The 22,998-nt window shown below is 42.8% G+C and overlaps 1 protein-coding gene across 2 annotated transcripts in view; it reads right to left on the reverse strand.

Annotated features, from left to right (window-relative positions):
• Window positions 1-5,845: 5,845 nt before the first annotated feature.
• The window catches only part of clcn6 (chloride channel 6), a gene marked incomplete at its 5' end in the record, with an annotated part of 90,996 nt that continues 73,843 nt past the window's right edge, over window positions 5,846-22,998 (reverse strand). For both annotated transcript variants that reach the window (XM_084333212.1, XM_084333211.1), the window contains 5 exons: window positions 5,846-10,047; window positions 10,286-10,411; window positions 11,010-11,117; window positions 18,355-18,511; window positions 22,263-22,423. In XM_084333212.1, coding sequence (XP_084189338.1) covers window positions 9,967-10,047; window positions 10,286-10,411; window positions 11,010-11,117; window positions 18,355-18,511; window positions 22,263-22,423 — 633 coding nt within the window. In that variant the 3' untranslated portion in view covers window positions 5,846-9,966. The remainder of the gene's footprint in view (window positions 10,048-10,285; window positions 10,412-11,009; window positions 11,118-18,354; window positions 18,512-22,262; window positions 22,424-22,998) is intronic.

Below are 22,998 nucleotides of genomic sequence, written 5' to 3' on the forward strand. Positions count from 1 at the left end.
ACAAATGTCTCAAATCATATTTTCTTTCATATATTGAAAAAAACCTTTGCACATCGTCTGGGCGTAACTTAGCTTTAGCTCTGTACATTATTTGCATAATTTTATAATAAACCAAATCATTAAACATGTGATTTTATAAACAGTGGATTTGTGTGGTCATAGTAACCAGCCTTATGAAGGCTCCGAATGGCCCGCTTTATTTTTAAATGTCGACCCCCATACTTCCACACAGTAATTTATGTAAGGAAGTATACGTGAGCAGTCAATTATGTGCAAGGCTTTATAGTTTAATATATCCTTATAAAAGATTGCTACTGACTTGGATATTTTCCCTTGAATATAGTTAACGTGTGGTTTCCATGGTAATTTCTGATCAATAATTACCCCTAGAAAATGTATCTCAGAAACTCTTTCTATTTTTACATCACATATTTTTAACTCGATAGTCGATATCCCCCTCTATTTCTTTTCGATGACCAAAAACCATAAATTTTGTTTTCTTAATATTGAGAGACAATTTATTAACCCTTTCCCCGCCAATAACGTCGTACAACGGGTTTCAAGTTCATGCGAATTCTGCCAATAACGGCGTACGACGTGATTCTGATCATAATTTCATATTTTCGCCATGGTATTCATATTTCACTCAGAGCCTTGTCGGATGCTGTGTGAGCCAGCACAACACAACGCTTCAATACTGCCACCTGGTGGCTGATCGGCGAGTTGCAACCGGAAGTGGATCTCTTGTGATCCCGGTGCGTCTCCCTATTCCGTCCGGCCACTCGTTTATCGTTGCGGGACTCAATACACACACCGTGGATATGGATCTTTGCCATAACTCAATAATCTACATGATTTGGGCGTGTATTAGTAATATACAAACCGGAAATGGATCGCCTCGATCCCCACCACATAACTGGGATCTGTTTGCTCCACTCTCATCGCCCAATGGTACGAGGAGACTGACGTGAGTTTCAGCGTTTTTGTTTATCATTTTCGATACAAACTGCTCTGATCAATATATCACCCATACTACATGAAGCATCTAACGACTATCACGGAATTATAAACGACCCCCCCCCCCCCCCCCTCCGTTCACCCGCGCATGATCAGTCATAACGTTTAGGACCATGTACAGTTGACATTTTTAATATAGCGTCGATCGGTATCAAACTGCATTTGATGATCTAATATATGCATTTGTGCCTATATCTCACGTTCTGGGAAATACTGCAGAAAACGATAAAAACATATTTATACTCTAGATGGTATTTTCGTATGAATGAAAAAGTAAAACATTCCTACATCCTGAACGATAGATAATCGATGTTGAATGGGCCATAGTAATGTCAATTTAGCAATACAATTAAAAAAGTTATAGCCCTGCAAAGAAGGTGAACATCTCCATAGACTTACAGTGCTGGCAGAGATCAAACAGCGATGGATATAAGCGTGGCAGAGAATGGGTTAACATCAAACCAAGTTTTGAGAATTTCAAGCTCTCTTTCAATATCAAACAGAAGTTCCTTTAAATTACTTCCCAAGCAATATAAATTTGTATCGTCTGCAAAAGTAACAAACAGTTCAGTTTAACAGTTCAGCAACATTGCACATATCATTAATATAAAGTATAAAACGTTTTGGACCTATCACAGATCCCTGGGGTACTCCACAGGTGACCTTCCTAAATCCTGACAGTGTCATTAATTTGCACACATTGCTGTCTGTTTTTCAAGTAGCTCTTCAGCCAAGAGTTAGCTATACCTCATATCCCATACTTCTCCAATTTTATTCCTTCAACAGGACATCTTGTAGGCTCCCATCTGCCCTTTCATTCTGACCGGTGAATATACTGTATGTATTCTACTGGTCTGAAAATAGTCAGACCAGTGAATAACTTTCTGGTCTGAGATCAGTTTAACTGGTGAATAACTATGTATTCCACTGAAAACAGGCCTTATTATATAGAGTCCCTACTAAGAAGCTTGTTTTCTCAATTGTCATTCATCACATTGGTAAGGTATTGGTAAAATATCACCAAAATATTTTGTACATTAAACAATGTTGTCATTCTTCCATCTTCCTAGTCTTCAATCTACTTCCATTTATGTAGTCTTATTCTGATTGAAATATGACAGCATTCAGCTAGCTCAGGGGTTCTACAAAAGCTTTTAATTTATTTTTCTCATCCTTTCTTTGAGAGGTAAGTATTTTGGTAATTTCTATATACAATCCTGTACTCTGAAGTATCTTGTCACAAATGAACAGCGAGTCAGAATGTACCACCGTTTGACTGACATTGGTTTCAAGCCCCGGCTGTGCGATGATGACACCTCTACTCTACACACGTCTACTTGATGGGCGACCAATCTAGAAGTCACGTCATATTACCACGGCAGGACATTAAAGAAAGAAAACAACTTCTTTAAAAAAACACAACTCACCTCAACATCCTTTCATGGATGCAGCAGGTTCGCCTCCAGAAGGTTCTGACTACCAAGGAAAGTAACATGTATCTATAGATACCAGTGGCGTCGCGTGGGTAAAATAACAGGGGAAGCCAAACAAAAATTATTAAAAAAAATATTAAATATTTTTATTAATATATATATATTTTTTTTAAGTCAAGCAGTCACCATGTACACTACAGTATGGCTCGGCGGCCAGTCAAACTTTCTTTTTATTTATTTAACAGATTGCAGAATGGGTACAATCAGGCATGCGTTCTTCATGGGACGCATGAAGTACTCGCTATTTGCATATCAATAGCGCCGGTCGTCAGGTGTGTTAAATACGTTCTCAGATACATTCACACCTAACTTGTTGTGAAGACATGTGTTACATTCCATTCGTAGAGGCAATTAGGCACTGTCTTTAGTCTGTGCTCAAGCGAGGGGACATTAAATGCGCATTCGTGGGAGCGCGCGTGCACGTGGTGCGTGCAACCACAGATGATTTCAATAACGCACCACTGGGTACAATACAGTACGGCTCAATACACACAATTGTATAAGGGGATGCAGACCAGAGAAAGACGTTTGTCTTGTTTACATCAGGGTCATCAATACTGCTGGAGCATTGGTTCATTTTTGGTCAGATTTTTCCTTGCACGATTTTGCGCGCCGCGTGGGAGCAAATTCGAGACACATATTCGGTTGCAAAAAGGTGTCCCACGGTCTCCTCTATGGCCGTGAATATTTTCACGCGGATCGGAATCACGGCGCGCCCGTGGGACACTTTTCCGTTTCGGCGAGTTTATTCCACGCTTGCGGCTTTCCTTTTCTAAGCATTTTCGGGGCTACATGTGAATGAGTAAAAGTTGAGGGACGCCCAGATGTTTCCACGATAGAAAGCTCGCGTGGATCCCATAATAGGCTCACTTAATACAGCATTTTTTAAATCACGCGACCTTTTTCCCTCGTTTTCGATGATGGAAGTGATTTAGGAAAAGCTTCGGCACGCCGAGAGGTACCCGTGGATTTAATCTCGCGAGGATCGGGGCAATATTCGGCCCGTGGGAGCAGTCACGGGTTAATACAATGTTCAGAGTGCAGAGGGGAGGTGTGCAGAGGGGATTCCACACTCATGATTCTTCTCACAGCCCCGTTTTAAACTTTTAGGGTGTGGCAGTCAGCTCGAATCTGATTGGCTAGGATCGGTTTTGGACTCTACATACATGAATCACATGGTTGAGGCTGGAGAAAGAGACCTACCCCCTGCCTCCTCTCCTCTATAGCTGCAGTGAGCACAGTGAGTCTGACAGTGTGTTAGAGGGAGTGAGAAGGAGAAGAGGGAGACATTAAAAAATAAATAAAAAAATAACACAGATGCACAGATGAAAAAGAATGTAAACTATATTAAAAAAAAATTATATATATATATATATTTGTATTCATATTTCATATTTGATATTAATTCATATTTTAATAGGGAGGCCTGGCTTCCGTTGGCTTCCATAAGGATTCGCCACTGATAGATACGTTATGTACAATATAAATTCTATATAGCAATAGTCCATAAAGGGATAATTCAGATTTGTGAACATTGGATAACTTTTCTATTTTGGACCTTAGACCCTATTCACGTCTACCATGTACCTGACACAGAGGCCATCATTTCACTGATCGGTCCAGTATTGAGCTAGCTACAATTTCCCTGCATGCTCTCACTAGGCTATAATAGCAGACACTAGGCAATCGTACATGAACAACGATAAATGTGCTTTTCCAAGACGGTAAGATCAGGGTGTATTCTTACTGGTCTCAGTATGCTCTCCTGTGAAATGTATCACAATCCGTGTTTATGTTGATCCAGAGGATTTTGCAAAGGATTTACGATTGCCTATTGTCTGCTATTGTAGCCAAGTGAGAGCCTGCTGGGAAATTGTAGCTAGCTCAATACTGGACCGATCAGTGAAATCATCTCTTGTGTCAGGTACACGTGGTCCACGAATAGGGTCTAAGAATAGGCATTTCCTATTCTTCAGAGCGACGCTATGTGTTGGAACTACAGTTGCTACATGCATGCATGTTGTGGTGTGGACATTTTTTAGTCTTGTGGTTTGCTGCCCGTCTGAAGATTCCCGGTTCACTCGGAACTAGGCCACAACTATAGGCTAGTATTTCATACAACTTAATGTCCACAAATCTGTAGGATCCCTTTAAGAATCTCCCTGCATGCCAAATTGCCTGCAAACAACACAGAAACAACATGGCTTTGACAGTATGGCAATATGACAGGAGTAAAGAGAAGAGAAAGGGGTATGTTAGTTCTAATCATAAACTTGCTCTTGGTTCGAACAGAAATGATTAGAAATTAATTAAATATTTAACCAAACTGAATATTCTTCCTGGAAAAAAACAGTTTTCTTCAAGCAAAACATCCGGATAATGGAACTTTTAACATCCTCAAAAAACATAGGGCTAATGGAACTTTTAACATCCTCAGAAGACAACCCTGAGGCACAAACTTGATATACATAAAACACAAACTGAGGTAAAAAACTAAATGTTTTTTGTGAAACCATTCCATTCATACCTTTATTTAACAGTACTTTCAAATAAGTTCTTCTGACACAAAAATAAACACATGGAGATAGGAGATGGAAGAAAACTGAAAGATGTTAAGGTGTTGCCGTGGTACGTATCTGGAGTGAATGTATTCCGACAGCCGGCATGGATGGGATGCCAGTGCATGTTAAAATAAAGTGAAACACTGTCACACGCCGCTGTCTGGTTGGATTAGCCTTTAATTATCAATTAAACACTGGTAATGTGTGCCAGTGAAGCATTTTTCCAGGTGGCAAGAGCCAACCAGAGACAGCGAGAGACCTCAACAGCATACGGAATCTTGAGGTGATCCACTTCACAGCTTTTTCCCACATGATGTTTCATGTCTGGAAAACTAATTGGGACCGCAACTGAGCCTTGTGGGATGCCAGAGATTTAGAGTATTGATGGCAGTGATAAGGACAGGTGTAAGATACCCCCCCCCCTCCTGTGAACAGCATTGGTGTAATTAGTAACTGGGCACTTAATCAGATTAGACTACTTTTCCCAGAGCCAGACAAATGTGGAAAACAGAGTCCTGGACGTTGTACAAATGCTGTATCTAATAAGGCAGACACCCAGACTGGTCATGCATGCCCTCATTCTATCACCAGGCAACAGTGAAGCTCACACACTCCATGGAGTAGGTTTAAGACTGATAACACAAAGGACAGGTGAGGTCAACCATGAAGAATGGTGAAAGCAAGGAGAGGTTACAGACATTTTAAATGGTTAAAACGGAACTACTAAAAGAAACAACTATTAACAAAACACATACACCAACTGTACGATTCCAAAAACAGAAGGACTTTTATTTGAATAATGTCAAGGCACAAGACAGTGGTCTTCCTGCTATTTCTCTCTATAACAGCAGTGGTGTGTCTTGCCATGAGCTCGCTTCCTACATTTGTAGAAATTACAAATTTCTCAACAAGCACAGAGCAATGCCTACATCTCCATAGTAGATATACTAAACACAGGCATGTTGTCAAAAAGGTACTTGCAAAACAGTCCCTAGAGTCCGGCTTCAGAGTTAGACATTTACCATTCATCCATCATTCAAACATCATCTCATGTCGGGGTTTTCCCTGGCTTTTTGGAGGGCTTATGTGCTGTGTACTTCCGTCAAACTTGCTGTTATTATTGATTAATTATGCCTTCATCAGATGCTATCATTAGACTTTATTATTGTAATTATTATGCTATGGAGAGACAAAGGCAACATTGGACCTCAGGGTTTTTCCTTTTCATTAACATTTAATTGGCTACAAAATGTGCAATAATCAAATTTTATTATAAATGTGATTATTGCAAGGAGAATTTATAACAAAATACATCATTTTCATATTGGTGGTTGTTACAGTAAACAAATGAGACCATTGCTGAAACAATTGGTAGCCTAATTCTCATCCTAAAACCACATTCCCATAAAAAACAATTGTTAGCCTAATCATCATCCTAAAACCACATTCCCATAAACCCTGTCGCTTCCTGTTTTGCGGTTAGCTTCCGCCAAACAACATAGGACATGTTTTTGATGAAGAGAGGAGTAGCTGAGAAGCTAACGGTGAATGTGAAGTTATTTTTGTAGATAGAGCAAGTTTTGTTTGGAAAGGCTTCCTTTGTTCCGCAATGGCTTCAGCAAAACTCTGTGGATCCGACCCAGAGACACAATATCAATAGGAAATAAAGGTCATCGATGGACTTGTTGGGGTTACAGCAATTGTCTTTCATCTTTCTTAACACATAATAATCCTTCCAAGGTATTGACATTGAATCCACGATGATATATTGATGTAAAAAGACTGACAGGAAGCTATCTACCGCCTAGGAGGCTGAGCATCCACAGACTGACTGGAAGCTATCTACCGCCTAGGAGGAAGCGCATCCACAGACTGACTGGAAGCTATCTACCGCCTAGGAGGAAGCGCATCCACAGACTGACTGGAAGCTATCTACCGCCTAGGAGGCTGAGCATCCACAGACTGACAGGAAGCTATCTACCGCCTAGGAGGAAGCGCATCCACAGACTGACTGGAAGCTATCTACCGCCTAGGAGGAAGCGCATCCACAGACTGACTGGAAGCTATCTACCGCCTAGGAGGCTGAGCATCCACAGACTGACTGGAAGCTATCTACCGCCTAGGAGGAAGCGCATCCACAGACTGACTGGAAGCTATCTACCGCCTAGGAGGAAGCGCATCCACAGACTGACAAGCCAAAAGTTTTTGAGTAGATCGATTTTTTTTGCTTGAGTGTTGCAGCAACTAAGTCTTCTAATGACAGGGAAAACACTGCATGTGATTCACACCACTTGCACAGAGACATTGCCATCTATAGTGGTTATTAACAAATGAGGGATATATTAAAAAAACACTTTAAAAATAAAATAACAGGTGAGCGATGACTAGGATACAAACAATAACGTCTTCCAGGACGGCCCTGGTCCATTTCTGCTCTACAACAAAAATGCAATGCCATGACATTTGAACCATTCACAGTACAGTAAGCAAACCACAAAAATAAAATTTTATAAAAATAAAACTCTTAAATAAAACATTGAGCAAAATAAACATGATACAATTAAGGAATGTTTTGATGTACTGTATATATGCCATAATGGTTGCTCATAATTTGTCATCCTAACTAAATTCCAATTTGTGTCTATAATAAGATTATTTGACTTCCTTTTACTTTCATAAATCAATAGAAGAATTGATAATGCTAATCGGTTTTGTTGACAATTTTGGTCCTCCTTACTCAAGTTTCCCTTTGCTTTGAGCTGCATTCGATGTCCCTTTGCTGGGAAAAGAAATGCCAAACAAAAATATACTGCAGTTATTTAAATTACATTTAAATTACAAAAAAAAGAAAGAAAATCAATGACCTTTGTCTGTCCCAAAATGCCCTGAATATTGCTCCCAACCCAACCATCCATTGTTAAAAATACTTCTTGTTTTGTTAATTATTCATGTGATATTCAAATGGAAACCTGAACTAATCACCACACAAACATCAACATTAGCTAAAATAAATGGGAGCTGTATTATATACACAAAAGTGTTTCATAATTCTTTGTCATATAACTCAAGCTAAAATAGGATTCTAAAATGTTGCCTGACAAATACATTCATTAAGAATTAGCTGCGTCTCAGTATTGTTGGTGTTTGTGTAGCGATTGTACCAGAGAACCAAACCATGCCTTCCTGTTTTTACACAACAAGATATCCTTTAACAGACAGTTAGACCAATTCCCCTAAAAACACATAACACTGTGATTTCCCTGAATATCAGCAGAAACATGCCACCCCCTCCACGCTTTACACTTTACAGGTGTGATACACAGTGGTGCAGTGGCAAATTGACAGTAGGTCAAACGCTCCACGCGCGTGCGTGCGCATGCACAGTTTTTTTTGGCTGCTCTCGTCCTGCAGCTGGATACTATTGCCTCACAGCGCGGCCGTCAGCGCGCGGCCCAGAGAGCGCCGCTGGCTCTGCGGCTCTGCAGCTGCATGCTTCTCCGGGAGTCCGGTTGGATAATGCCATGTAAAAAGCGATTGCGCGTACTTCAGCCTCAGTGACCGAGGTATAACGCCGTTATACCAGCACTGCACCACTGGTGATACATTTGTTAGTGTGATTACACAGCTTCTTGACTTAGTTAGAAATGTTTTGCACAAAAATTTAAAAGACCTTCACTGTTTTCCAGAAGTATCCAGTCTATTTTGATCAAAAGCGTCTAACAGGACAGTGTCATTGTTTTAGTGCAAAATATGTATAATACATTTACATACACAGAAAATAAATCAAACTGTACAGTCGATCGTCAAAATAAAAGTGCTACAGTGACAATAATAAAGCAAAGCTTAGGAGGAACAGATTAATCTGGTACGAAGGGAAATTAGACATGTGACACACCTGTATTAAAACCCGCTTCTCCTGCATGGGATGCCAATCATGTACTGGTTGGCCAAAGACCAAACCTACCAGGGAGGTAAGGGAGGCTTACTAGGCTTCAGTCAAAACCTCCCAGGGAGGCAAGGGAGGCTTACTAGGCTTCAGAAAAAACCTGCCAGGGAAGTAAGGGAGGCTTACTAAACTTCAGACAAAACTTCCCTGGCAGGTAAGAGAGGCTTACTAGGCTTCAGAAAAAACCTCTCAGGGAGCTAAGGGAGGCTTAATACAGGGCTACTGTGCTACACAGGCACATGTCACAATATTAAAATTAGTAGAACTGCTTGCTAGCATTGCAATAATACAGTAACTAGTTTCAAACAAATGTGTACCATTAGCTGGAAGCTAACTAGCAAGCGGTACCCATTTGTTTAAATGAGGAATGGCGATAATGTCAACATTTAATTTTTCAGTCAATTAAAGATATTCAATATAATCCTGTTGAATGAGCATGATTGTTTTACAGTCTAATTGTCACCCAAATAGACAGAATGTTATATTGTATATATATGAGCTACATGCAAAATGTATTGCTTCATAAAAACCTAAAGAAAAACCTTGTCTTTGTTTTTGTATTGTTTACAGGTAGTTAGCTTGTTAGATTCTGAGGCAGAACCAATCATCCATGAAGTATGTGATACACAACGTTTGAAGACACACTTTCTCCCAACTGTGTCCGAGTGTCCCTAAATGTCTGCTAGTGAAAAAACTACAATTCTAAATGCCAAAGCATTCCTTTAACAGTGGAGCAAATTATATCCCTCATCAGAAAGGTATGTCCTGTTGTACCATAGAGAATGTAGTGTGTGTGTGAGTGTGTGTGTGTGTGTGTGTGTGTGTGTGTGTGTGTGTGCATCGGGAATGGACAAAGACGGCGGCGGCTCAGGACCAGGTAGGTAGTAGAGTCTATGTTTGAAGGATGGCAGAGACGTGACATATTTATTCATCCTCTCCTTCTAAAACATCAAATAGTGATGTAGTGCTGTCGGAGTTTAGCCCCGAGGAACTCGTGAGTTAAATTGTGTCTTGTGATTATCCCCACAATCTGAAAAAAGAGAGAGAGAGAGAGAGAGAGAGAGAGAGAGAGAGAGAGAGAGACCAAACAACGTCTGGTTAAACACCTAATTCCTCCATGGAACACTGGGAGGAAAAACTGCCGATTGTTGGAGTTGGTTAGAAAATGTGATTATTTTACCAAATGAGGTCAAATGGGGAGATTGGTTATGACACTGTACTATGTAAACAGTGGTCCTGAATCCTAACACTGTATCTGAACTCCTCACCTCTCCCACAGCGTTGACTACCGGTAGGTGTCTCAGGCCCATGGTCCTGAAGAGGTTGAACACCTGAGACACGTGTGTGTTGGGGGACACGGTGTAGGGACACGGGTTCATGTAGGGGGTGATGTCCTAAGGGAGAAAGGGAATAAGATCAAGACGCTCAAATAGAAACGTTTAACTGAATGGAGATTTACAGACATTTCTTGTTTAGAACCGTTTTTTTAATAAAACAATTTTAATTTCTTATATACTGTATATATTTATATCAAAGTAGTTTTTTGGTAAATTTTTTGGGAGACGACAACGTCACTTTTTCACTGCCGATACCAAACCAGAGTTCTAAACTGTTCAGTACTGATCCAATCCATGCTTTTACTGAACAGTAGAGACTGAGACCATGAGTTTGATACATATTGTAGATAGAGTACTGATCCAAGCCATGTTTGTCCAGTAGAAAGCTATCCGGCTGCAAGCTAGCCTAGCTTAGCACAATGAATGGATGCGGATACAGACCACTAGCCTAGTTTAAAACTGTGGGAGAGATGTTTTTGGCCAATCCATTGTCTATTGATGCTTTTTGAATGAGAAGCCTGCCAAGCCTGTTTGTTTGTCGACTACTTTTTAATTGAATATCACACTTGGTTCTTGAAATTCAAACAGTTCCTATTCTAATCCAAGAAGTGCTGTACATAATCTGTTACCAGGGCAACAATAAAGTGGGACATACCACTATCATGCGAGGGTTGAGGAGGGTCAGGTCCAAGTCGTGGATGTCGGGGTAGCGGGGGTAATCTTCTGTCATCTCTGCGTATGACAGCCTGGGCTGAGTAGCACTCTGTGTTGGGAGGCAGAGTATTGTTACAATCAGAGGCTGTCAAATTGTCAGATGAATTCGGGAATGGATATTAATAAAAATGTTGAGGTCTCGATTCCATTACATTTTCTATTATTTAGGTGTTCAAATAATATATTCATACTACAGAGTGCTGATTATATATTATATATACTGCACAGCTGGGTTTGGCTCAGAAAAAATGCTAACTGTATTTCTAAGTCATAAACTATGAAAATTTACCTTAAAACATTATGCTAATAGCAGTAGCCGTAACATACCAGTTAAACGACGCTACTCCAACTCTCCGCCCACCAGCTACTATACATTTTTAACCCATTCCTGCTCCTATCCTATACCCAACTTGGACTCCTGCTTCTCCTACCGTTTTCCCTTGGATTCTCACTCCGCCCCCATCCCCCCCACTTTTTACTGCCCCTCGCCGCCTCTCATATACTCCTGCTGATCTTCACTCGTACAATAACAATTACCGTCTCCCTGCTGCCATTGCCACTGCTGTCAGAAACGCTGGCATTCACTGTCGCCGCCGCAACATCCACGAGGCCCTCGCCTAAATCGAAACCGGACTCTCCACCTCCCTGATGGCTCAAACATACCCTCTTTTTGGACTACCTCTCGCCCCCCTGTCACATTCACCCACCGCACCGCTAACCTCAATAACCTCCGCTCCTTCCTCCCTGCTCCCCCATCCATCTCCCTTGCACTCCTGAACGCCTGTTATTTTTCTACAACGGAGTTCTGCGATTTGCAAATCTGATTGGCCAGTGTCATTTCTGGTCATGTGACATGTACGCCCAATCGTGGGACCGCAAGTTTCTACACTGGTTAGGCTTAGGCGCTCGTTCGAAGTCGGTTAAGGTTAGAGTTTGTCTTAGAGCATGGCGATAGAACGCCTGCCCTGATTCCGACGGTTAAGCTTAGGCACTCTTTCGAAGTTGGTTAAGGTTAGGGTTAGGCGATAGAACGCCAGGTGCTTTGCAGGCTGTTCGATGCGGAAATGGGCAAAGACACAGCTCGTCATGCTATTGGGCGCACATGTCACATGACCAGAAACGTCAGTGGCCAATCAGATTCGCAAATCGCCGAACTCCGTTGTAGAAAAATAGGACGCCTCCTGAACACTCGCTCTCTCTCAAACAAATCACCTCTGATCTATGATTTACTACTGGACAACAACCTCGACCTACTCCTCCTCACTGAAACCTGGCAACATCCCTTGGACTTCTACTCCCTCAACCAAGCTACCCCCCCAAACTACAGCTTCATCGCCAAGCCCCGCCTCTCTGGCCGAGGGGGGGGGGTCTTGCCGTTTTCCACAAACTCTCCCTATCCATCACTGAACTGCACCTAAACCTCCCTCCCATGTTATCCTTTGAATACCTTGCCTTCTCCCTCCCCAACTCTACCACTGCACTACTCCTTTACCGCCCTCCAAAGCCTCGCCCCTCTTTCCTAACTGAACTTTCTGATCTTCTGACTATAGCCTCCACTCTCTCCACCCGCCTCCTACTCACGGTGACCTCAACATCCATGTTGACCAACCTAACTCAAACCTCACACCTGACTTCCTCTCCCTCCTTGACTGTTTTAGCCTCACCCAGCACATCAACTTTCCCACCCACAACAAAGGCCACACACTCGACCTTGTCTGCTCTGCCTCCCTACCCATATCCAATCCTCACCCTATCCCATTCCCACTCTCTGACCACTACTGCATCCTTTTCTCTGCTCCCCTTCCCCCACCCCACCAACAAACGCACCATCTCTTTCCGTAACATAAAATCCATTGACCCTCTCACCCTGTCCCAGTCCATATCCTCTGCCTTTCCCCCTGACTCCGCCCCCTCTAACCCCGACGACTATGCCCTCCTGCTAAACTCCACTCTCTCTGACTCCCTTGACTCACTGGCACCGCTGAAAACCATCACTGTCTCATTCACCACCTCCTCCCCCTGGTACACTCCGGAACTCCGCTCTATGAAGCAGACCGGCCGTCAACTTGAACGCCTCTATAAAAAAAACCATCTCACCATCCACGCCGACCTCCACAAACAGCACGTCTCCTCCTACCGTGATGCACTTCAAGCTGCCAAATCTGCCCACTACTCCACCATCATCAACAGCAGTAACCGCAACCCCCGGACCCTCTTCTCCACTGTCAAGAAACTCCTACAACCCCCAGACAATAACTCACTCTCCTCCCCTGACCTCTGCAACTCGTTTCTCCTCTCCTTCAATAACAAAATATCTCAAATTAACAGCTCACTGACCGCCCGCATCGCCAACTCCCCCACCCTCACCTGACTCCATCCCTCCCACCCCTTTTACTGCCTTTGCCCCAGTCGACTCCTCCTTCATCACGGACCTCATGACCACCTCCAAGGCCACTACCTGCTCCCTTGACCCCCCCCCCCCACCCCACTACTCTCACCAAGGCCTGCCTCCCTGCTCTCATCCCCCACCTCACCGCCCTCTTCAACCAGTAAACTCCCTCCCTCTATAAACTCGCTGCAGTCACCCCTGTCCTCAAAAGACCCACCCTCGACCCATGATCCAACCTCTCCAACTACCGCCCCATATCCAATCTCTCATTCTTCTCCAAAACACTCGAACGCATTGCTGCCTCCCAACTTCACTCCCATCTCCAGTCCAACACCCTCTACGAACCCCTTCAGTCTGGCTTCCGTCCTGCTCACAGCACTGAAACTGCACAGGTCAAAGTCATCAACAACCTCATCTCCGCTGATGCTGGTGCCCTCAACATCCTGATCCTACTAGATCTTAGTGCAGCCTTTGACACAGTGTGTCACTCCATCCTCCTCCAAAGGCTGCACCAACTGGGTGTTGAGGGCACAGCACTTGACTGGTTTTCCTTCTATCTCACGGACAGACATCAATTCATCTCCCTCTCCGGCCACACCTCTTCCCCCTCCCCAGTCACACAGGGGGTCCCCCAAGGCTCAGTCCTCGGCCCCCTGCTCCTCATCTGCTACATTCTCCCCCTCGGTCACATCATACGTAAAATACCACCTCAACTTCCACTGCTATGCTGATGTCGTCACAGACTGAGCTTCTTCCCCTCAGCCGCCACGCTGATCAATGCCTCAGGTCCCCCCCCCCCCCCCCCCCTCTGCCCCCAAGTGACACTGGCACAATGACACTGACTGCACTGCACTAGTCCTTACTGGAACTCTGCACTCTTCACTTTATATATATATATGTATTTAATTGATTAATCCTCCACTGCACTGTTTCTTGTCCTGTGTCTGTGTTGGTGTTGTCGTTTACTGTGAAAAAAGAAAAGAAAATGCATACACTGTATTGCTGCAACAATTACCAATGTGTTTTTTACACAAATGGCTCAATAAAGGAATCTGAATCTGAATGACACCCAAATTTACATCAGCACAGAATCCCCCCACAGCCCTCCCCTCAGTCACATCGAACTGCAAACCTAAACTGCAAACCTGGATGACCCATAACCTCCTCAAATTAAAGACGGAACTTTTCATCATCGGCACCAACACCACCCTCACCAGATCCGGACCCATCACACTCACCATCAATGACTCCACCATCACCCCCTCCCCCCTAGTCCGCAACCTCGGTGTCATCCTCGACCCCACCCTCTCATTTGACCCCCATGTCCGCTCCATTGTAAAAACATCACATTTTCACCTCTGCAACATTGCCAAAATCCGTCACTGCCTCTCCCCCACTCCCTCTTACACGCCTTCATCTCCTCCCGCCTGGACTATTGTAACTCCCTCCTCACTGGCATCACCTCCCGCTCCCTCCATAAACTGCAGATGGTCCAGAATCCAGCCGCCCGCCTCCTCACTAACACCCGGTCCCGTGAACACATCACTCCTGTCCTCCACTCCCTCCACTGGCTCCCGATCAAGGAACGCATCAACTTCAAAACACTACTCCTCACCTTCAAAGCCCTCCATAGCCTGCCCCCCCTTACCTACCTGACTGACCTCCTTCTCCCCTACCGCCCCACCCGTTCCCTCCGGTCCTCTTCCACTCTTTCCCTCACTGTCCCATCATCCAAACTGAAAAGTTTTGGTGACCGGGCATTTTCACGAGCTGCACCCCGACTCTGGAACTCCCTCCCTCAGACCATCAGAGACTCTCCCTCACTCTCCACTTTCAAATCCAGACTCAAAACCTACCTGTTCTCCCTAGCATTCAACCTTCCTTACCCATAACCACCCTCCTCCAATCTACCACCCCCTTTTCCCCTGCCCTACGTTCTCTCCTCTCCTGCCCCCCCCCCCCCCCTCGGTTTCCCTTACTCACTTCCCGACTGTCTCCCCTACTGACTCCTGTATTTGTTATCCGTTACTTGTGGTTTTATGTTCTTGTGTATTCATATTGTCCTCCGTTTCCCTGTGGCTCTATGTTTATATATTATTAATTTTTTTGTGCCTATTGTCAGCGACTTTGGGTCATTGAAAAGCGCTATACAAAATAAATGAATTATTATTATTATTATTAACACTTTGAGTGCCACGGACGCGTTTTGTCGTTAGTTCATGCCGCCAGTTGAGTGCCACCAACGCTATATAGCGTTCGTTTGTCGTATTTATTTTTATTAGCGATTTGAATTCATATTTCATCAATCGAGCCTCACGCTAGTGTTGCAGACTCTCTCTGAGCTCAATTGGGAAAATACCGCCCCCTATCGTATCTCCCTGTGTAACTGCACCCCATTGGTTTAGACTGATGGGGGGGGGGGTCCAGCCTCCTCATGTTACTTCTCCGGCGAGGCATCTGAAGAGGCCCAAGTTGATCGCCGAGCCGGAATGCATATTTACAGTACCCAACGCTGAATCAATAAACGCGATCGATATTTGGAATGGCGATCAGGAATTGGAATAATCCTTTTGGATAACATCTGATCTGAGGTAAGCAATTTATTTTACCAGTCTTGGGGTAATCGGATCTGTTTTGACCTATATATCAGCGTGTGCCCCATGTGTGTGTGTGTGTGCGCGCTGATCAGGAAATGAGAATATATTTTTCAGATCACTTCTATAGCGTGCATAAGTACACATATACTATCGATAATCTAGCGTTTATTTGAAAACTATTCATAAATAGGCCGAAAAATGACCGTTTTTTGTGTATGCCAGAATATTCCAGTAAAGGGCGTTTATCACGGAATCTATATATTTTCCTGAAAAACAAGGGCTTTTCAAAATGCTATAAAACGGGAATGAACCGATTAAAAAACAATCCGTCTCGACAATGTTGACTGCAAACAAGTCATTGATAAACGACGGGCAGATTAGACACATATCCATAGATTATGCGTTTAGAGCGCTATCATTGAAGTGGGTGGTGGCATTCAACGATAAATAGTGCACGCCACGCTGGCAATCAAAGTGTTAAGGAGAGGAGAATATTTTTTTTATAATATTTTTTTATTATCTTTTCCCCCCTTCTTTTTCCGTTTTTCTCCCATCCCAATCCCATCCCACCCGATAACACTGCCACTAACTTGTGTTAGTATGGACGGTCGGCCAACCCGGAAGCACCACAGCTGGATTCGATCCCTGGCCGCCCTGGAGAGGAATTTAAATAATACACCCAATACACCCAATACGCCTAAGGAAGTTCCAAGTCAGTCAGAACATCCTTAAGAACATCTACTCATGCACAATAGAGAGCATCCTGACTGGCAATATCACCTCCTGGTTTGGGAATAGCACCGCACAAGACCGTAGCAGACTACAGAGAGTGGCACGTTCAGCCGAACGCACATTTGGAGGGGGGCTTCCCACTCTCCAGAACATTTACAACAAGCGGTGCATGGGTAAGGCTAAGAGAATTATCAAAGACTCCAGCCACCCAAACAACTGCCTCTTTGAACTGCTGCGGTAAGGCAAGCGATACCGGAGTCTCATGGCAACACAGAAAGACTCAGAAGAAGCTTCTATCCCCAGGCCATCAGGATGCTCAACGAACAATAACACTATGTAACAACCATCAAATGCACTCGCAGCACACACATCCACACGCACACACTCACTTTAAACAAACAACTCACTGCAGCACCCACTTTACACACTTTAGAACACCTAAACACTTTATATTTATTGGTAAAGAATTTGCACTACAACCCATACCTCATTACACCTTACTGTAAATTGTACCTCATCCCATTTCTGCTTTGCACTATATAGTATATTGTATATTAGTATATTGTATGGTAACTCAGTTACTTCTACTCTGCATTGAACATTGTACATATGTACATACTGAACACTTGTGTCCACGTACGTGACTTCTATTCTTACTTGCTATACTTATTTTATTTTATACTTATCTATTTTTGTCTAGCACAGTCTCTGGAGCGTAATAGAAAGAAGCATTTTGTATAAAAGTATTCTGTACTTCTGTATGACAACTAATAAAGAAACTTGAAACTTGAACTCTGAACTAGTATAAAAGTATTATTACATTATAATCACATCACAAGTTAACATCTGTTACAATGCATTGTGAATCTGGAATGAATGAATGAGTATTGTGGGGCCTCTTGTGATTCCTACCCCTAATACTGACCTGCTACGGCTCAGAAATTAAGCCATAAGTGTGTGAGCGTGTGTGTGTGTGTGAGTATGTATGTGAGTGTGCACGTGTGTATGTGTGTGTGAGTGAGCGTGTGAATGAGTGTGTGAGTGTGTGTGCTTGTGAGTGAGCATGTGAGAGTGAGTGTGTGTGAGTGAGCGTGTGTGTGGGTGAGCGTGTGTGTGAGTGAGCGTGTGTGTGGGTGAGCGTGTGTGGGTGAGCGTGTGTGTGGGTGAGCGTGGATGTGAGTGAGCTTGTGAGTGTGCATGTGTGTGAGTGAGCGTGTGAATGAGCGTGTGAGTGTGTGTGCTTGTGAGTGAGCATGTGAGAGTGAGCGTGTGTGTGGGTGAGCGTGTGTGTGAGTGAGCGTGTGTGTGGGTGAGCGTGTGTGAGTGAGCTTGTGAGTGTGCGTGTGTGTGAGTGAGCGTGTGAGCGTGTGAGTGAGTGTGCGTGTGTGTAAGTGAGCGTGTGTGAGCATGTGAGTGAATGTGTGAGTGTGTGTGTGTGTGTGTGTGTGTGTGTGTGTGTGTGAGTAAGTGAGCGTGCATGTGAGTGAGCGTGTGTGTGAGTGAGCATGTGAGTGAATGTGTGAGTGTGTGTGTGTGTGTGTGAGTGAGTGAGTGTGTGTGTGACTGACCGACTGGTTCTCTGCATAGCAGACATCCCGGAGGAGCAGGGTGACCATTTGGGAGCGCAGGATGAGGCCGTGGAAGGTGAGCGGTCTGAAGCGCTCCTCCAGGCTCCACTCCTCGCTGGGGGACTGGTCTGGGTACAGGTTGGGGTAGGGCGCGTGCCTGAAGAACACGTATTCATCATATATTAAAACAATATATGAGAGAGAGTTAGAGAGAGCGATAGAGAGACTAGGGTCAAGGCTAAGAGAATAACCAAAGACTCTAGTCACCCAAACAACTGCCTCTTTGAACTGCTGCGGTCAGGCAAGCGCTACCGGAGTCTCATGGCCAGTACAGAGAGACTCAGAAGGAGTCAAAACGTTTAATCCCTATCTGATCAGATTTGGATTTTGGGTATTTGAAAACCAAAAAACAGGATTAGAATCACTTTGATATCCGATCAGATCAGGAAATCAAATCCAAGCTTTAATCTGGATCAAATCTTCAAAACGGGTAGTTCAAACAGACAACACAGGATTAGGATCAGTTTGATCCCAAAAAACTGGATTATCTTGATCCCACCAGAGGGGTGGATTTCCAGTGGATTACCGGAGCAAAATGTACTATACAATTTATTTAAAAATATGTTTAATATAAATAAGATGGCAAAGTTTGTTAACTGAAATAATACAAATTATTTTGCCTTCATGGCCTTCATCTTTGTCACATTTGTGTTGGCCTATTTGGTTTTCAACCAAATGTTGATGACATAAATGTTTATGCTCATAAAGGTATCACAACAAAGATTGTCAATCACAAATGTAATTTAGATTAAAGATAAAATATCTTCAACAAAAGAAAATGTCCATCATCTGTCACCACCTTCAGCAAACTGAAACCTCACTTAGAATTCAGCTCCTCAAAGCAGGATGATCAGCTGCCTTTGAATTAATGTTTTTTGTTGTTACCCTAGTTGGAGTATTCTTTTTAATTACAATTCCATTATGATTTTATGTTCTTTATGTATTTATCAATACAATTAGACATTATAGATGTCTCTGCAATGTGGTCTCTTGTATTCCTTGTATTCCTTTTCATATCCACTAGATGGAGATCGGTAGGATTAAAGCACTGATATTCTGGGCCCAGGAGTTCAAAACTTGTAATCCCTATTGATTGATTGATTGATTGAACATTTTAATTAACAGATTGCAGAATGGGTACAATACAGTACAGCTCAATACACACAATTGTTAAGGGGATGCAGACCAGAGAAAGACTTTCATCTTGTTTACATCAGGGTCCCCCATTTTCAATTCATAATGAGTTGAAATGAATTAATCCAAATCTGATCCGATCAGATAGGGATTAAAAGTTTTGAACTCCTGGGCCCAGGATCTAGTAATCTTGAAAAGTCTGAATCTGGATCAGGGTGATCCTATCCTGTATTGCTTTGAAATACCGGGACAAAATCTGTCAGAGTTGTCTGATCCTGGATACAAAAAAATGGGATTTAAAAATCTGATCGGATCAGATAGGGATTAAAGAGGGCCCAGGCCATCAGGATGCTCACTGACAATGGCACTATGTAACAACCCATCATCTATACTCACAGCACACACATCCATATGTACACACTCACTTTAAACAAACACTCACCTTAACACCCACTTTAGACACTAAATTATATTCATCTATTATTAAAGAGATTTGCACTACATTCATACCTCATTTGCACCTTACCCTAAGTTGTACCTCACTGTTACCCATTTTACTCTGTACTCTATATTGTAGGGCTGCAACTAACGATTATTTTGGTAGTCGACTAATCTGTCGATAATTTTTTCGATTCGTCGACTAATCTAACGATTATTTCTGTCACACCCTCCATCTCTGCTTCCTGTGGGCGTGGCTCCTTTGCCGGGCTCTTAGCAGACTTCTTAGCTTAACATAACAGACCGACAGTAAGTTTGGGGGAACTAATGGGATAGCTGGGGTTGCAACAAAAGTGCAACTAGGGCTAAAAACACAATGAAATAAAATAATAATGATAATAATAATAATAATAATAATAATAATAATAATAATAATAATAATAATAATAATAAATAATATAACCTTCTTAGCAGACTTCTTAGCTTAACATCCCAGGGAACTAATGAGATAACTGGGGATGTTGTTTGCTCCTGACAACAGTCTCAAAGTCTGGGGTGATGGTAGACAAAGCAACTCTGAGGTCATGCTCAATGTCCAATCTGTTCCTCTGCTTCGTCTTCAGCTGGACCAGAGCTGAGAAGCCACTTTCACAAAGATAGGTAGTGCAAAAAAAAAAAAAAAATTAAAAATTAAAAAATTTAATTATTATTTTTTTTATAAATACAACGCATCGACGCAAAAATTCTGGGTCGACGAGTTTTTATGATCGACGTCGTCGATTATGTCGACTAATCGTTGCATCCCTACTATATTGTATATTGAACATTCCTTTACTTACTTTTTACCTACTTCTTAATTACTTTTTTTCTTACTTTCAGGGGCTCATACAGAAACAAGCATTTCATCGTAAAGTATTCTGTACTTTAGAGGAGAAAGCGAGAAGGTGTTCGTTGGTACTGGACCCTAGACTGGCTGAGAAGAAACTGACCCTGGACCGGAAGACAAACCCAGAGTATTGAACAATCCCTTTTTTGTACGAGAGCCTGATACGTGTTTTTGACCTTGGACTGTTATCCGACTACTCTAATTGCCCATCGGACTATTTTTGCTGTTATTCAATAAATATATTTAATTTATGGAAATTGTGCTTTGTGGAAAGTTGAATTTGTTTGTTTTGAACCGTGCTGAGCCTGAACACCACCAGGCTCGTCACAATATATATATATATTAGAGGTGGGCATGGATATTTTTTTTTAATCTAGATTAATCTATCTGCAATCCTGGAGTTAATCTAGATTAATCTAGATTAAAATGGCTCATTTGAAGTCTGCCGAAGGCATTCAAAATATGTGTGTTCTACGCAGTGTTGTGCTAGTTACTGAAAAATAGTAACTCAGTTACTTTACTAGTTACGCAAATACAACATGAGGCCTTTATGTAAGAGGATAACATTAAATCAAAGACGGCAATGAAGGACCCACAGACAGAGAGAGAGAGAGAGAGAGAGAGAGAGAGAGAGAGAGAGATAGAGAGAGAGAAAGAGAGAGAGAGAGAGAGAGAGAGCGAGAGAGAGAGAGAGAGAGAGAGAGAGAGAGAAAGAGAGAGAGCGAGAGAGAGAGAGAGAAAGAGTGCGCGCTTAGGTTCTAGGTTGAAAATAAGTGCACGCTAGGTTGAATGAATTGATGAACAATTCATGTCGCCGTTGGAACGTTTCATTATAAGCGCCTTGCAAGTTGCAACGTTGGTTAAGATATGAAAATACTTGTCAGTAGTGTAAGGATACATTAGCCATTAGCTAGCTTACTTACAGAGACTTGTGGTGGAGGTTCTAGCTGTGTTCAACTTCGAATAAGCCTGCCAGCTTGATTTCAGCCAGGCAGAAAACGAACGTTTTAATCCACACCACAATATGTAAACAAAGGTTTTAACCATCCACAACAGAATACTGCAGTCCAAATGTATTTCCGATGCTTGATTCTTCTCTCAGACCGACGCAATGTCTTGAACTATTATGTTTATTGGCGATGCGAGTGTAGTGGCAGTGTGTAAACAAACACGCCCACAACGTGTCTCCCCACACAGGACTTCTACGCACACACAGAGTAATTCGACCAGGTATACATCAGCTAATGTAATTGGCTCCCAGACCCAATTTTGAGAATAGATTAACGCCGGCAATTAATTTATCGCGCGATAATAGTCTGCCGTTAACTTAGCCCGGTAAATGTGTTAACGGCCCGGCCTTAATATATATATATATTTGTGTGTGTCTCACCTCCTCTCCAGCATCTGTTGCAGCATGTCCTCTCCCTCCTCTGCAGGCTCCACCACAGGGTTGTGTTCGTCACAGACGTTCCTCAGCTCGCTGGATGGGTAGGACTTCATGGACTGGCAGCGCCGTCGCTGCTCCCCGGCCCGCGTCAACACACTGGACTTCTGCACAGAGGGGCCAAGCAGGGAGATGTGAACCACAGCGGAGGTGGCGGGTGCAGCATATGCATTAGGGCTGTCCCTTCATTCGTTGTTTTGGTGATCTTCATCAACTTCATCAGTCAGGTTGGTGTTACGTGTTGTGTATGTGTTGTGTATGTGTTGTGTTGTTAAAGCACTAGACATAAAGTGGTCATTCTGTTGTTCATGAGAAACACAAGTTTGTGGATTTTGTTGATTAAATCAACTAATCGATTAGTCGGCTAAGTCCTAGTCACATGGAATCAGATGATCCATTGAAAATGATAACAGATCTATCACATCACATACATATTGGTCCAACTTGTTATTTCACGTTTTTTCCCCTTCCATTTATTTTCAGGACTATAATGACTAAGACTTTGGGGAAGACTAATACGCCCTAATACAGACAATAAACGCACAACACCATGTAATGAATGACACATACTACACACAAAACAAACTATCTTTTTATTTTCCAAATGTAGTGCCATTATCTGCTTTCATTCTATTCTCATCATACTAAATATCAGTACCAAGAAAAAAAAGTATGGAAACAG

Source organism: Notolepis coatsorum, assembly GCF_963971535.1.
Source record: "Notolepis coatsorum genome assembly, chromosome: 17".
Lineage (NCBI taxonomy): Eukaryota > Metazoa > Chordata > Actinopteri > Aulopiformes > Paralepididae > Notolepis > Notolepis coatsorum.